At 40.8% G+C, this 17,402-nt stretch overlaps 1 protein-coding gene across 1 annotated transcript in view; it reads right to left on the bottom strand.

Annotated features, from left to right (window-relative positions):
• The window catches only part of LOC114464454 (potassium/sodium hyperpolarization-activated cyclic nucleotide-gated channel 3-like), a 48,376-nt gene that overhangs the window by 10,109 nt on the left and 20,865 nt on the right, over positions 1 to 17,402 (bottom strand). Inside the window, exons 4-5 of the mRNA XM_028448654.1 lie at positions 16,967 to 17,185; positions 4,500 to 4,646 (exon numbers count right to left, since the gene is read on the bottom strand). Of these exons, the coding sequence (XP_028304455.1) occupies positions 4,500 to 4,646; positions 16,967 to 17,185 (366 nt within the window). The remainder of the gene's footprint in view (positions 1 to 4,499; positions 4,647 to 16,966; positions 17,186 to 17,402) is intronic.

The raw sequence follows: 17,402 nt of genomic DNA, 5'->3' as shown, positions 1-17,402 counted from the left end.
TCACCAGATTATCTGGATACTATTTGGATCATAACACTGTTCGGTAAAGTTGGCAGATATTCACAGTTTCAGACTTCCAGCATCAAAAACTCTTTAACAAAACAGCTTCGACACACAAATTACATCTCTGCCATCAGTGTGAGGTGGACAATATGATACAAGATCATTTTTCATCAAATGCAGCAGAAGAAAAGTTGGTTTGTCGGTCCTCTCTGTGGTGAGATTAAAACATGAAGCTGTCGTCCTAGTTTCCCTTAAATATCCAAGTATCACACAGACAGAACAAGTTTTAATTTTAAAACAGAAAAACGCTGTTAAAAACCAACCCGTTTTTTTCAATTTTTACGGGGGGGGTTAGATGCTACTCGGAACGGAGTGTTTTTGTGCCCTCCGCAGTTTTCTTAATGCCCCCCCAGATAATGCTGCCTGGCGCCGACTCTGGTGTCTCTGGTTCAGTCCGTGCTTGTCGTGTGTGTGCGTGTGTGTGTGTGTGTGTGTTTATTTAACCAAAACAGTCCCTATGACATAAACATTTTAAGGAACTTGCTCAAGGTCCCAGAGTGATGACAGTGACATAAAAGATGACAATGACATAAAGGAGGGTTAACAACCTCTGAGTCTATCCATAAACTCTGGGTCAACATACCCCGCGATGGGAAACTCTGGGTATCTGATTCCATTACAGCTGGTATGAAGTGGGTCAATCAACCCTGAGTATGTAAACCTTGGGTTACTTATGTGCACGTGCACGATAAAAGGCCATCATCAATGGATCGACGATTACACAAACTGCCATGGTAACCATCCGGAAGAGAGTGATTTATTCACCCTGATGGTGAAATAAGCCGGTGTTTGAGGAATGTGAGCCTCTCAGTGACAATAGTGGCTTAAATCACCCGTAATTAGTCGTGCTTTTTGGTCACTTCATCACTTTATTGCTTCAGTGACGTGACGAGTGGTGAATAATATGAATAAAATGTGTCTGTAGAGACGTGTCAGCAGCATAGGATGGCTGCATAGAGAGCCCTCCCATTACACTGTCTATAAAGACAGTGACTGCTGCTTGATATCCAATCAATTATATTGATTTTTAATGTAATATTGTTGCCAGAGTCATCTCAACGTCCAAAAAATATGTCACAAACAAACTGCAGCAGGACACGATCCCACAACCTATCGCTTTGAAAAGCAGCGTCATTATACACTGCACCATCACAACTTGAAAGTTAACTTGTTGTTTATAAAACAACAATTGAGCCTCAAAAGTGGATTCATTTAAATGATCATCTCCTCCTTTACATTCTCCACAGGTTTGTATCCAGTGAACTTTACTACAGACGTCAGTAGATGTTTTAATGCAGATCAACCTCTCAGTGTCTTTCACTTAATGATCTGTATCCACAATGTTATAAATAAAACTACCGTTTGCACAAAAAAAAAAAAAAAACGTAAAGCAACACAACATTAGTAATGATGTGAGCACGTCTGTGGTGTGTGATGTCACTAATTTGTTTCAGAGAAGAGTGTTAAGGTTCATTAAAGTGTTAGTATTAATAAACGGTGTTCAGGTGGGCGGAGCCAGGTAGAAAGGTAGAGCCAGGTTTCTTCGATAAAACCTGCCAGCGACCAGGTTTAGGTCACGGACAATGTTGCCATGGAAACATACTCAGAGAAGAACATACCTCGCGTTTAGGAATGAGATACTCAGAGTTTCCCTCATTTGAGCCCAAACATACTCAAGAGTTTGAACATAACCTGCTTTATGGAATACCCCTCTGGTCAGACAATGTTCTGTCGGGCTCAGGTCTTCTGTTTTGGGTTGATTAAAGCTCTAGGCCGTAATGGATTCGAACCAGCAATCCTATGGTTACAAGCTCTCTTTAAGCATTACGCCACCACTCCTCTTGTGTGTTACGTAAATGTGTCGGTCCCCCATATTCCCTCTTGTCTCTACTTAAGTGTTCTCAAGCCCATGATAACTCTGCTTGAACTATATATAAGATGTGTTTGAGGTGTCTAATCAATTGTGAAACACTTCCTGTTCGCAGCTTGTGTTCTTCTGGTTTGAATTAAAGCTCCTACTCTTTTGAGACGATTGTTTAAATGTCTCTCAACTGTCATTCATATTCGTAAACATTAGTTTGTTGCTACTCTACAAGAAGTGCAATCTTTTAACAGCAATGCATATTTTATTATTGCAATTAAATAAATGAATTTATTTCATTGCATAATTGTGACCATCACCAGCCCTCCCTAGGGAAGAGTAAATACTTTATTAAAGGGAGGATGTAAAAGAGAGAGGGCAGTGTTACACCAGGGTGAGGGGGGTGGGGGGGGGGGGAGTTAACAGGGAGGAGGGATACAAGATAGGAAAACGAATGGGTGGGGAATAATCAATAAGTTTCAAGTGATGTGATGTGAAATTGTGGTTGTGTATATTGTGCTTATTGTTGTGTTATCAAGCCAGTCTGGTGACCAGTGTGCGGCTTAGGAATAATGATGGTGGCTGTGAGCAGAGGAGGAAGTGAGTGGAAGTTACATAAAACAGGTATTTGGGAACAACGTGTCTATGGTTGAGCCCAGTATGAGTGTTATCCCACAGCCCGAGGCCAGTGCGTCCATGACAAATGTGATTCCAAGAGCCGCTACTGCAAAACCCATAAGCCGCCCCCGGGCCCGAAGAAGCAGTCGGGCCAGCAGAAAGAGCGAGAGATCTAGGGGCCCCCGGCGACCACCCCACGGCCAAGCAGCCCCCCGAACGCCCCCAAGGCCCCAAGCCGAGAGGCTGCCATTGCCCCCCCCATACACACCCGAAAAGCCCCCAAGGAGCCAAGGACCCAGCGCACCACGCCACCGACTCCAACCCCCAACCCCCAGGCCCCCCAGCCCCCCACCCCCCCACCACCACCCACACCCCCGCGCCCAGCCCCCCGAGGGGAGGGCCCAGAGAGCCCCCCGCCCAAGACCCCAGCGGAGGAGCCAAAGCCCACGCCCAGCAGACGACCAGAGCCACGCCGAACGGGCAGCCGAACGGGCAGCCGGCGGGCCCCCGCCGGTGAGCCCAGAGCCAGCAAGGACCCGACCCCAGGCCAGGAGGACCCGGAATGGATGCAGCACCAGGAGCAGCCCGCCCAGGGCGAACGACCACACCCCAAGCCGCATAAGGCACCAGGGGGCCGCTGGGAGTCCCCCCGCCGGTCCCCAGGCACCCCAACCTAGCCCCCCCGGGCGCCCCAGATGCTGATGCCGCCCGCGCCACGAGCTTCAGTTCTTTAAAGCCAGGGCCCCCTCCAGAGGCCAAGCCAGACCGCCCCGCCGGGATGTGGCCCCCTAATTTAACCCCGACATATCTCCTATTCTAAAAGAACTTAATTGGCTGTGCCAGTGTCTTATAGGATACATTTTAAAATTCTGGTTCTAGCTTTCAGAGCCTTGCAGGGTCAGACTTCTTCTTACATCAGTGATCTGATCCATCCTTTACACCCCTGCTCGGGCTCTGAGGTCTGTGGATCACAATCTGCTGATGGTTCCTCCCACTCGTTTTCAGACCAGAGGAGACAGATCCATCCAGACTGTTGCTCCCAGGCTTTGGAATGATCTTCTGCTCTCTCTGTGTTCAATTGACTCTGTCGACACCTTCAAAAGCCAACTTAAGACCTTTTTATTTGTTCAAGCTTTTAATTAGCTACTCTTGGGCTGCTGTGATTTTATGTTGTCTTGACCTTTTACATTGTGTACTTTTTGATTTTAAACTGTGTTGTGAAGGACTACAATGTTGTGCTGTACACTATTTATCCACTGCTATTTAATATTCTACATCCTTGACAGGCACATTGAATATAATGAAAAATCTGAACATTGAAATAGGAAATAACAAATAATTTGGTAGTCATTTTATGTTTTTAAGGTCATTTTGTTTATTTGTTTCATAATTAGACCTATGACCACATGTGACATCGGTTGCACATTCTAAATGATGAATTGTATGTTTTTTGCCCATGAAATTACTTACTTTACTCCTTTATAATAATTGCCTACTTGTTACAGTATGTGCTGCTTTGACACCTTAGGTATAAAGTGTCTCACTCTATCTAAATATCTAGCTTAACAGTATACCTACGAACAGATTTTATAGTGAAATATTTATATTTTAAACTGTGTATACTTTTATTTTTATTCCATTTTTTCCCACACAAATAAACTTTTTTATTATCTGAAACATTTGATGACAGCAATATTTATTATTATATTCATTTCCATAGACTTTCTACATGAAGGTTTTAGTTGGTTCACCTTAGCTACTTTTAACACCCACAACACCTCGCACAATTCTTCTTTGTTTGTTTTAATACATGGAATAATCGAGCTTTAGTTTAATGTGTATAATCATATGTGTTCATATGAGTACAAAGGTCAAAGGCAGATGGTTGTATATTTTCAGGCCGCTGTGGGAACATTAATTGCTGAATCTTCAGACTCTAGTGTGGGTAAAAGCTGACCTGTCGCAGTGGCTCGTTCAGTTCCTCCAAAATGCTGTCCTCGTCAAACATCTTGCCCTGGTATCGGTGCTCGTAGTAGTCGTGGATTCTTTGACGCATGTCAGCCGGTAGCTTGTGGAAGGACATGTACTGCTCCACTTGTTTGTACTGCAACATCCACAAAAACACAGAAATCCCATTATCTAAATTATCAAACTAATGAGGGGATTTGCACAGCAGACTCTACTGATACATCTGTAATGCGGTTGTGTTTGAAGACAAAATGCTAAGTAATGTAATGTCAAAATGGATATTAAACTGATTGATGTGTTGGCTCAGAGGTAGACTATAATGTGTCTCATTATATTAACAGTCAACTGTCAGGCCATCTGTGAAACCCTCCCACAGTGCAGCGCTGCCACTCTTCCCAATCTGACAATTACAGTTGTACTCTGCAGGCTGCGGCTAATAACATTAAACACTGTGTCCTTCAGCTGTGCACTCAGGGCAGAGCAGGACACATAGGAGGGATGCGATCCTTCCAGCTTAGCCTTTTATTACTTCTCTGACATGTTCTGTCTTTTTAAACCATGCCTCCTACGTCAGATAAACACCACCACTGTATATGGACTGTGCAAAGTTAAAAATTCTGATATCTTTGTAATTAAAAGCCTTAAGTAAAGCAGGTGTGTTAAATTTATTGGCTATAAGGGCATCTGGTGGGAGGGTTTAGGGTGAGTTTGCAGTGAAGAATATAAAAATTCTATATCTTGCACAGCTTCATTATAACTAATTATGTGTCTGCAATCTTACTACAAGCAAGATGGGAAGGCAGTCATGCATTTAAGATGTATTGTGAATGCTGTAAAAAGACTTTAGTAGCCATTTTTTATGAATAAAATATCTTTCAATTAGAAAAAGGCCAGAGGAAGAAAACAAGGTTGCAGGTTGGTGAAGCGTGCAGGGCGTCTAACTTCCACACTGCAGTCTGATACAGACACACAGAAAGAGCTGTGGAGCAGGATACATGGATCATGTGTTGATGCAACCACGCACCAAGTTTGGATTGTATTCACATTTTATGGTTCACTTACATGCATTCATTTTCACTCAGAGCCTTAATATGAACATTTAAATACATGACCTGATGACTCACTGTTCACATCTATAACACAGCAGGCTTTGGTATGATTATGCAGATCTATAACTCTGATTTGTGAGCAAGTTAAATGCATGAGATGAATCTGGCTTCAATTAACCATCCCACCATCGCCACCGTCGTTTCTCAACATCTCCTAAATGTCCATGCGCCAGGGTCAGCATTAGCGTACTGATGCACACATTCTCACGCTACGTTTATTTTTTATAAATCACAACCTTTGCATGGAAAGTGTCAAGCAGATCTTTCCAGCCCCGTTTTGGGAATATGCAACGTTTATAAATGAGCCCCTAAACCCTTTTATCTCTTTGATTTGATCATTATGGTTGCTTGATTCATTTTTCTTTCTTTGTCTCACGCTTCACAACAGAAGCAACATTAAAAAAAAAAAAAAAAGTAATAAAATTAATGTTGAATATATATGTTCTGCTCACTACACAGCAAAAAACAAACAAGAAATAGATCTAACACAAATTGTACATCATTTAGTTTAAGAAGGGGCAGGATGAAGTATTAGTGACCAATATAAAGTGGTCAACTCATGTCCATTCCAGCCTAATGCAATCGAACACATACAGTGAACAATACTGTAACACACACAAAGAATAATAAGATGATTAAGTGATCTCCTCACTTGGTATGCGCGTATGAAACAGTTGAAATGAGTTTGTAATGTTTTTTTTAAATATCACTGACTTTTTACTAGACTTTAAATTATAATCAAATGTATTCCATAATTTTATACCACAAACAGAAGTACACAATGTTTTTGGAGTTATGTGGACTTTTGGATGAAGAGTTAAGTTCTTCACTTAAATTGTAATCACTGTTTCTTTTTTGAAAAGTTTTTGTAGATTATTTGGTTGTACATAGAACACAGCATTTTATAACTTTCAAAAGAAACTAAATTAAAAAAAATGAAGAGTTGTGCTTTAAAAAAGGGGATTAGTGTGGTCTCTATAACCTGCATAATTAAATATTCTTATAATTCTTTTTTAGGGTTAGGGTTATCAATAAGATAGGTATGAAAGGCTTTTGTTGTGGATTTCCCTTTATCTAAATGTTGATGTGAAGCAGTTGAAGAATTCTCTGCTCACATCTTCATGATGTAAATACAACATTTATTATTACATGATGAAAAAGTCAGATACAGACACCATGGCTTGTCCGGAGAGTGCAGGGGCAAAAGCAGCTCTAAAGCTCCTCCAAGCAGCAGGTGCTTATATACTTCAGTGATACGTCACCCGACATCTGCTTTTCTTCTTTAACATTAGCTCATACAACGGAAAATAATGGTTCTGCTGTCTTTGAAATAGAATCGAGAAAAACTACCTATCAAAAATTCGATAACGGGGGCCCACTGTGCCTGGTTCCCCTCAGGCTTACATGTAAACCAGCTTAAATGTAAAACAAATGGTACAGAAGACGTGTTCTAGAAACGTAAGGTTGTTACAACAGCTATTATTGATATAACACACTGGGCCTCATTCTCTGAAAATATCATGATACACTTACTCAAAAATGAAGGCTGCTAGATCTGCTGAGGACATACATGTGTTGAAACTGTTAACCTTAGTTCAAAAGAGCATAAACCTTTTAATATCAAAATGTTAAGTACATCATACACTACACTTTAATAGGTAGTAAATACTTAGCTTTATTACTTACATTTATAAATGTCAATATTTTTTTTTAACGGTGTACCGATACAGTTGTAGTGCTGCATTTTTCCTGTTGGTGTCACCATTGGTTTCTATTGGCTGTTTAATCAGAATAAACCCTCACGTCTCTAATCATTAAATCTTGTAAGTTTTAAGGTGGGTTTGTAACGCACAAGACTTCAGTGACTCTGGTGCCTAGATTACATTCAAAATCAATGTAAATAACGCAACGCCAAATGACTTCAAGCAACCACCCTTTAAGCAACTAGGTCGCTCAAAGTTGAAAACTTTTAACTTTTCAAGCAACAACTCCCAAGGCCGTCACTGTCTGAAGAGCCGAGGCTGCAGCACTTCCTCCCGCTACAGAGAGAAGGCTGCACTGAGAGGGCTGTACACTTCCTCAATTTACAGGGGCAAAATGAAAGTATCATACTCCTTCAATAAGCCCTTTAAATTCTAAGTATATTTTGAGTGAACTCATCCTTTAGTAGCTCCGTAAGTTGATCATTTAAACCGTAAGTACAAGCGGTACTGTCTATGATAAGTGCTGTAAGCATATGGCCAGAGAAGAAGTGATAAGCCCTCTTGATGCAGCAGCCCTCTCAGCGCTACCACCGGCTCCGCAGACACACACCATTACCCTTTCATCATGTCACTGAAGCGATGAAGTGATGGAGCGACCAAAAAGCGAGACAATGTTCAAGCGACTCATCACGGGTGATTTAAGTGACTATAGTCGCTGATGTTGCATTCGGTGTGACACACACTACAGAGTTTCTAAACCCCAAACCCACTTTTTTCTGCTTAATACATTTGTATTGGGCTAATAAGTAGTGATGTTTATTAATCCTAGTCCCACTCTTCACATTTTAGTAAAAGTATTTTATTTTACGTATATAGTTACTGGCCACTAAGGGTTTAAAGGGTTAACAATATGGGGTGCCAAGTGTACAAATTTAGTATAAAAGTTTTAGCTAACACATTTTCATTATTTATCTCACTTTTCTCATATTTAGCACATTTTCCTACATTTAACACAACATTTAACCACATATATAGTGGTAAAAAAAAAGCATTAAATATATTAAATATAAATGGTATATGTTATATCTAAATGTTAAATCTAAGTCTAAATGTTAAAGGGGACATATCATGCTAAATCCACTTTTTTAGCCCTTAAATGCATTTTGATGTATATTTAGATTGTTTAGAAGCACAGAAAAGTTCAAATTAATCTCTTCAGGTGCTCCGTTGATATCTTTATATTCTGTTTTGGTCATATTTTTCAATCGGTTTCGATTTTTCGATTCTCTATTACGTTTTTTGAACAATAACGTCAGCGGAACTGCCAAATTAGGACATCGACTCCAGGCCCAACACTTCGAGGCAATCCCCGATTTTTATTTCTCGCTTTTATTTTGTAGTCCAAGCTCAAGGATGCCGAAGTTACGAGAGGATAAGTCAAAATGTTCTGTTGTTGGATGTAGTAACCCACATGGTTCATTACAACGTCTCCCAGCATCAGAACCTTTTCAAAGTGCCTGGTTGAGTTTTATTTTTCACAGAAATGTACCCACATCTGTGGGTAATGTCATTTTTGTGTGCGCGAAGCACTTCAAGGATGACTGCTTCATCAACCTCCGCCAGTATAAAGAAGGATTTGCCGAAAGACTTTGTCTGATTGAGGGTTCAATTCCTTCTATCTTTGGAGACGACGAACAGAGCACTTCGGTAAGCTGTAAATAACGCTAAAAAGTGTGATGATAAGATTTCCCTGTCATTGTTTTGTTAGCATTAGCAGTTGCTTAGCAGTTGCACCGTCTTCAGACTTCATATGTTAGCGCTGTGTGCACGTTTTAGATCCTTGATGATATGGCCTACGTGATTTAATTTAAGTCTAAAGTTTTCATTAGTCATTTCATTTTGCCGTTGTTGTCTCCGAAAAGACTGTATTAAAATGCATTTCGTGACGTTAGCTAATTACTTTTTACGCAGTTACAACGCCGTTATCGTTACTGAACGTTAAATGTGGTGCGTTACATGCATTGATTAAATAAAATGTTATCTGAAAGCATCCCCGGCTTTTTACTCAGCTGTAGTGAGGAGGTGGGTTAAAAACAAGGTGAGCGATTATGATTGGCTTAGCCGGCGTCATGTTTCATGATAGCCAATCAGAGCCAGTATTTTTACACATGTGCCAGCAAGAGGAGGCGGGTTAAAAACAAGGTGAGCGATAATGATTGGCTAAGGCGACGTGCCAGCACACGCGACACACGCACGCACGCACGCACGCACGCACACACACACACACACACACACACACACACACACACACACACACACACACACTACAGATTGGATGAAGCAGCAGAGATGGTGAGCGTGGAGCAATCTGATGAAAAGTTGACATTTTTAAGGTGACGATACAAACACTACTACTAATTAATTGTGGTCAAAGACAAGAACGTGTATGTGAAGAGTTCATTATATCCAGGAGAGAAGACTTTGTCCACATCTGTTGTAAGCAACTCAAATTTAATGAAGCACCTCACACCACATGCATCTAAAAAATGTGAATTATTTGACATAGAGCAACTTTTTTTTTTTTTTAATAGTAATGCAAATAGTTACTTTCCTTGGTAATGAGTTACTTTTATTATAGAGTAATTTAGTTACTAACGCAGTTACTTTTTTGAACAAGTAGTGAGTAACTATAACTAATTACTTTTTTAAAGTAATGTTCCAAACACTGTTGGCTGGGTGATATGTATGGCTGGTTCTCTCGGTGCGGCGGAGATCAAGCGCGCGGTCATGGCAGGTGGACGAGCTGCCCTTCACATTACACTCCCACAACACAACAGTGCAACACAGTTATTAAAATGTATTTCAATCCTGTAGTTTGTCGGTGTGTGTTAATGTGATGTGACATGCTGAGATCTCCTGCGTCATTTATAGCTACGGTAGCTGAATGGATAGGGAGGTACGCTGTAAAGCCACATTTTGTCTATTTGGGGATGTCTAAAATGTTGTAAAAATTTTCATTCTGCACCCATTCGAGACGACGTCTCAACTTCAGGCCATCATGTCATTTCAACGTTGGTCTGCTCAGCAGACGTATTCCAAACATCCCAAAAAAGACGAAAATAAAAAAAGTTGGCCCATGGTGGGTTCAAACCCAAGACCTTAAGTTCTCTGGTACAGTGCCTTATCTATTCAGCAACCGTAACCACATGTAACACAGTGATCTCAGCGTGTCACATCAAACTACGGCATCAAAATAGATTTTCAAAACTGTGTTGCACTGTTGTGTTATGGGAGTGTAATGTGAAGGGCAGCACGTCCACCTGTCAAGATAGCGCGCTCAATCTCTGCCTCACCCAGGCAAGCATCGGTGAAGAGGTGAGTGGGAGTGGTTTTGTGTGTCTCTGCTTGTGCATTGGTTGAGGTTACAATGGGCGGGGTCAATTAGCATATGTGCGAAACATTTAAGTTCCACATTTAGATTTAACATTTAGATTTAAAATTTAACATTTAGATTTAACATTTAACATTTAAATTTAACATTTAACATTTAGATTTAACATTTAACATTTAGATTTAACATTTAACATTTATTTTTAAGATTTAACATTTAGACTTAGATTTAACATTTAGATATAACATAACATTTAGATTTAGATTTAAAATTTAGATATAGATTTAAAATTTAGATATAGATTTAACATTTAGATATAACATATACCATTTATATTTATATTTATATATTTAGATTTAATGCTTTTTTTTACCTTTATATATGTGGTTAAATGTTGTGTTAAATGTAGGAAAATGTGCTAAATATGAGAAAAGTGAGATAAATAATGAAAATGTGTTAGCTTCAACTTTTATACTAAATTTTTACACTTGGCACCCCATATAACAATTGAATTTTGCTATTGGCAGAAACAAATTCTTTAGATTTCCCTGTGTCATCACTTTCAATGTTAGCCCCCCCTCCTATAAAAGCTGAGAGGAGGGAGGAGGGTTTCCTCCAATCACAGCCCTCAGTGAGCATTGATTGACAGCCCAAATGTAGAGGTCCACTGTGAAGAACAGATCCTGGTCGAATCAGATGGTTCATCAAGCTATGTATTTATTTACAGACATCTATGCTATGAGTGTATTCCCATCTGCAGCATTACCCATGCTATGAGTGTATTCCCATCTGTCTCTGTGTGTGTACGTTATCGCTATGTGCGTGACGTGGTGGGAGAGCAGGGCTGTTTGTCCCTGAGTGGTGTCTGTAAGGCTGTGTGTGAGCTTCACGTTGTGATTGTGTGTGCCTGTGATTATACTGACACATCTCACATTATGTACTCGCTATGTGTGTACAGACACATCATTGTGTGTATTGCCGTCTGTCTCTGTGCACAGTGGTGTGGGGGCGTGCCTTACTGCTACAGCAGTAACACCCATAATCAATTAAATTAAATTTCCCTCCTAGTAGCAGGTCAGCAGAAAGCAGGGGTTTAGTTACTCTTTCAGCTGTCACTGACAGCTGGCTTGGCTCAGCTGGAAAGCTTCAAGCTGAAAAGAGATTGATGAAATGGAAAAAGCCAGCGTGGGTAAACGGTTTAAACAGTAGGCCTAGCTCTCTGAAGAATACTTTGATGAAATACCCCACTCTTGTCAGTATCCAAGCTGCGCTATTCTGGACATATTAGAGCTTTTGAAGGCTCTTGCTTGGGATCTCAATGAGAAGTGTGTTGCAGTAGTCCAGCTTGGAGGGGACAAAGGCTTGGATGAGTTTCTCTAAATCTTGGAGGGTGAGAAACGGGGGTGAAATATAACCCCTTGGTTGGTTATAAGAGGAGAAAGTGAGATGTTTTGACCAGAGACGGAGACACCAGTAACGCGGGATGACTGGACCTGATGAGGAGTGCCAACTAGGATTACCTAAAACCGAAAAGTAGAAGGAGAGGTAGAGGAGTCTGTTTTCAGATATAATTGTGTATCATTAGCCAAGCAATGGAAGGAAATTCCATGTCTGCTGATGACGTGGCTGAGGGAGAGCAGATAGAGTGTGAAGAGGTTTGGGCCGAGGACTGATCCTTGGGGGACTCCACAGGTGGAAGAGTGGATATGGGATCTAGCTTTGCCAAGGGCCACTTTTTCTGACCTGTCCTCGAGGTAGGATTCAAACCACTCCAAGGGCGGAAGCAGACAGACCAGCAGTGTAGTGTGGGCATTGAAGCTGGGTGTTGTGGTTGTGTCAAGTAGATAAGGAGGAATGGGGAAACCATTATCAGCTGCCAGAAGTAGGTCGTTAAAAACTCTGACTAAGGCAGTCTCTGTACTGTGGGCTGATTGAAGTTGTTTTTTTGAGATAGGGTCTGATTGCCATTTTAAGGGTTGATGGGACGGGGTCACTTTGAAAGGGACTGGTTAATAATACTGGTGATCAGGGGGCTGATAGCAGAGGGAAAGGGTCCAACGTGCATGTGGAGGGTTTCATTTTGTGTATGATACCCTCAACCTAATTTTGATAGCTTTTGGCAAAGGTACAAAGAGTTTGGGAGATAGCAGTATGTGGGCTGGTTATCAGTGGAGAGAGGGGGCAGAAAGAGAGGAGAAAATGGTTTCAACTTTTTTCCGTGTGTTCTGCACGTCACAATGGGATGGGGAAATGCAAATAAATGAATTCAGTGGACGCAATTCAGTTCATTAAACTGGAACTGTTTGTGGTGACTGTTTCTACGCCAAAAATAGTACAACTCAGAGGCAGGTGCAAACACACACAGATCATATTTGCAGTGAATGGTGACACAATACACAGCGGAGATAGTAAAAAAATGTTTAGCATACTATAACAAAATAATTTAAATAAAACAATAGTCAATATTAACTGCTAATAAAAGAAAATGCAGAGTAAAGTGTGTGTGAGGGAGAGAAAAAGCTGGAGTCCAATGTGGCTGCGGTGCAGAAGATGCTGCGCATGGATATCCATGAATGTCGCTCCGGACACATCTGAGCTGTGTCTTCCTCTCCATGTTTTTGCCATCAAACTCATACTGCGTTAATGGAAAGGAGCGTCAGGCCAGAATCAGCTGACAAGCTGCGTAATTTACGTAGTGATGGCACAAGGTTCGGACAGAGCGGCACTCCGGAGCTCAAACATGATGGATCTCAGTAGATCATCTTCAGTTGCTGCAGATTGATTTGTTGCGTCAATAACTCAGATCAATGGCATCAACAGATCAATAGCATGGTTTCTGTCCAAAGCTCCCTGTATTTTGTGCTTCTGTGCACTCAGCTCACCACGTTGAATGAGCTAAATTTTCATTTAAATAGGGCAGTGTCAACCACGTCTACACATGCACCTATTTGCGCCGCAATGTCAGTGAATTCCCCACAGCAGGTGAGGAAAGAGCATCACCAAAGGATTTATGGACGCAACTGGTTTACAACCCTTTATTTCAGATCTTTGTGAATCTGCTCCTTTAAGTACAGGTGCTGATGCTCGCGTTAGGCCAATCTGTGGACAGACCTAAGCCTTGTAGCGCTGCTCAATGACATGTTCATTAGTTTTCATCTTCCGCAGCTCACTTGTGAAACAGGAGTGCAGGAAGTCGACTGTCCTAGATTTTAAGGATACATGGGTGTCCAGGATGTTGTTCACTGACTCACTGACAGATTAAATGTGTCCAAATGTGGTGAGATGCTGAATTAACCCAGACTCATATTAACCCAGACTCATAGTCAGTGAGTCTGGGTTAATGTTTTTAATGCATCTGAAACAGATTTGACATGAGGGCTTGTGGTGAGAGGATAGTAGTGATAGCTTCATGGTCCGAGATGTTTTTGTCACTCCCAGTGAGTATGTGTGGATGTGATACAATTAGTTAAACCCACCAGCTTTCTCATTAGATGCACACATCACCCTCACTGTTTTAGTTGTTTCTAGTGACGTGACGGTGTGCCTCATTTATCAACCATTCGTATGGTCAGATAGGTATGACAAGCATACGACCATATCCACGCAAGCTTCGGCATTTATCAATTTTGACAATCGAATAGATCCTAGCTATAGAGTGTGGCCTTTTAACAACCTAAGAGTAACACTGTTCTTCAAAGTTTTTGAGAGTTATTTGAATAAATCCTGGATCATTAATCAAAAATCTCTTCTACCAGCCTAGCCTGTGTATCTCTGTCTTTAAACACCTCCTTAACATCATTCACATTGATTAACCCTCTGGAGCCAATAGTGGCAAAGCGCACGGTCCTTGGATCTCTGTTTCAACCTGTTTTGAAAGTCCGGATGTCAAACTACAAAGCAGTTTTTAAATCATGTTGATAGGTCAATTAAAAGTGGAGTTATGAGGGAAAATGTGTGCGTGTTTTTCTGTGACATTTTCTTGAGCTGTCAGTGCAGGCTCCATGCAGGAAGACGCTGCAGAGCGCGTCTAAAACGAAAACAAAAGTGTTGTGCAGCAAGACAGAACAACGCTGAAACGTCACATTATAGCTGTTTCCTATTGGTTGAGAAGAAGAAGGCCATTGTCCAATCAAAATGTTCACATATAGCGGGCGTTTTGTTTTCAAGCGACAGGTTAACAGAGACGGAGAAAGTGAAAGTGAGTTGAGAGATTTGAGTTTATAGCAATTATTATGGTGATTTTACTGTTTAGTTAGTGTGTAGTGAGTGAGATTGGAGTGTAGTGTAGTGTCTAGTTTACTTGTTTATTCTTTTATATCAACACAATGAGGCACAAATCATTTGTCTTTACCTGTATTTGTGATTCATACTTTTTTGTAAATAGTTGTACAAAATCGCCTGAGACATTTGCCTCCATTTCACTGTAAATAGCTATATATAACTGTTTTTTTTATTCATCTGTACATAAGTTTTTGAAATTTATAGTTTAGATTTGCTATACAAGCAACACAAAAAATTTGTTAAAAAAGTTTGTGACTTTTGTACTAAAAAAAGTTTTTCCCCCTCGAATTTGAGTTTTTATAGTGGTTTTAGATCCACTGTGTTAATACAGTATGCCATATTAAAGGGGACATATCATGGTTTTAAATCCTTCCTTTTTAGATATAAATCATACAGTTGTGGTCTATATAAAGCGGAACTGCAATGCTTTGGTCTGAATTCCTCATTATTATAGCTCCACAGGCCCCTTTTCTCCCCCTTTTCTGATGTGCTTCTAAGAGCAACTTGTTTTGGTGCTGTCTCTTTAAATGCAAATGAGACACTTCATACCCCGCCCCCTCTTCAGGTGACACTCGGTTCAACTCCACCCTGCTCGGCCATTTTTGTAGTTTGATAGAAGAGATACGGTTATGTAGCGGCGCTTAAACTTTTTATTAACAGGTTATTTAAACAATGTCAACAACAGAAGACTTGTCCATCCAGCCTTACATGTTTGAGCCAGAGTCTGACCCTGCGGAGCGAGATGAAAATGAAGATGATGAACCTGCAGAACCCTAACAAGTGAGCTAACACAAGCACCGAGCTAACGCTAGCGCCAAGCTAACGTCACAAAATGCATTTTAATACAGTCTTCTCAAAGACAAAAACGGCAAAATGAAATGACTAATGAAAACTTTAGACTTAAATTAAATCACGTAGGCTATATCATCAAGGATCTAAAACGAGCACACAGCGCTAACATATGAAGACGGTGCAACTGCTAATGCTAACAAAACAATGACAGGGACGTCTTATCATCACACTTTTTAGCATTATTTACAGCTTACCGAAGTGCTCTGTTCGTCGTCTCCAAAGATAGAAGGAATTGAACCCTCAATCAGACAAAGTCTTTCGGCAAATCCTTCTTTATACTAACGGAGGTTGCAGAAGCAGTCATCCTTGAAGTGGTTCGCGCACACAAAAATGACCTTACCCACAGATGTGGGTACATTTCTATGAAAAATAAAACTCAACCAGGCACTTTGAAAAGGTTCTGATGCTGGGAGACGGTGTAATGAAGCGTGTGGGTTACTACATCCAACAACCGAACATTTTGACTTATCCTCTCGTAACTTTGGCATCCTTGAGCTTGGACTACAAAATAAAAGCAAGAAATAAAAATGGAGGATTGCTCGAAGTGTTGGGCCTGGAGTCAATGTACTAATTTGGCAGTTCCGCTGCAAATACTGTGAAGTAATAGTTCAAAAAACGTAATACAGAATAGAAAAATCGAAACAGATTGAAAAATATGAGCAAAACAGAATATAAAGATATCTACGGAGCACCTGAAGAGACTAATTTGATTTTTTCTGTACTTCTAAGCACTCTAAATATACAACAAAATGCATTTAAGGGCTAAAAAAGTGGATTTAGCATGATATGTCCCCTTTAAAGAAAATTCACAGTCACATTAGGGAGGTTCTCCTGAAAAAAATTATACCAAACAAGCAAGGTTTATGCATTTCCTTATATGAAATATGAAGGTAAAATCAAACACAATGAAAAAACAGCAAAAATGCCTTCGGCCCCAGAGGGTTAAAGAGATCAGGGTTATTGATTTGCCTGTCAGAGGTCAAAATATGATGAGGAATTGTGTAAGTGTGACCAGATTTAAACTAGCACTTTTAAGTATCGCTCATTAAAATGTAATTATAATTTTCCTGATTTTTCTTGAACAACATTCTTACTTGGACCATTTGGACCAACCACCAACCTTCTCCTGGTACTGCCTCCTGGACGAGTCCAGAGACTGAATGAGTGCAGTGGCGTGTCCCACAAACATGGCAAAGCAGGTGGCGCCCACAATCATGCTGAGGATAGTGAGCCAGACGTCTGCCATGCCGATGGGAGGGTAGAGGCCGTACCCGATGCACAGCATGTGACTCATGGCTTTGAATAGGGCGTAGGAGTATTGCTGACCCCAAGTGTCATTCTGAGGGAGGAGAAAAAACCCTTGTCAGCATTCTGCATCAATGCTGTGTTACATCTACAACAGAACTTTGTATGCTCACAAGCACACACACACACACACACACACACACACACACACACACACACACACACACACACACACACGCACACACACACACACACACACACACACACACACACACACACACACACACACACACACAACACACACACACACA

This window comes from Gouania willdenowi, chromosome 6 (assembly GCF_900634775.1).
Source record: "Gouania willdenowi chromosome 6, fGouWil2.1, whole genome shotgun sequence".
Lineage (NCBI taxonomy): Eukaryota > Metazoa > Chordata > Actinopteri > Blenniiformes > Gobiesocidae > Gouania > Gouania willdenowi.
This window is presented reverse-complemented; position numbering and strand designations above follow the sequence as displayed.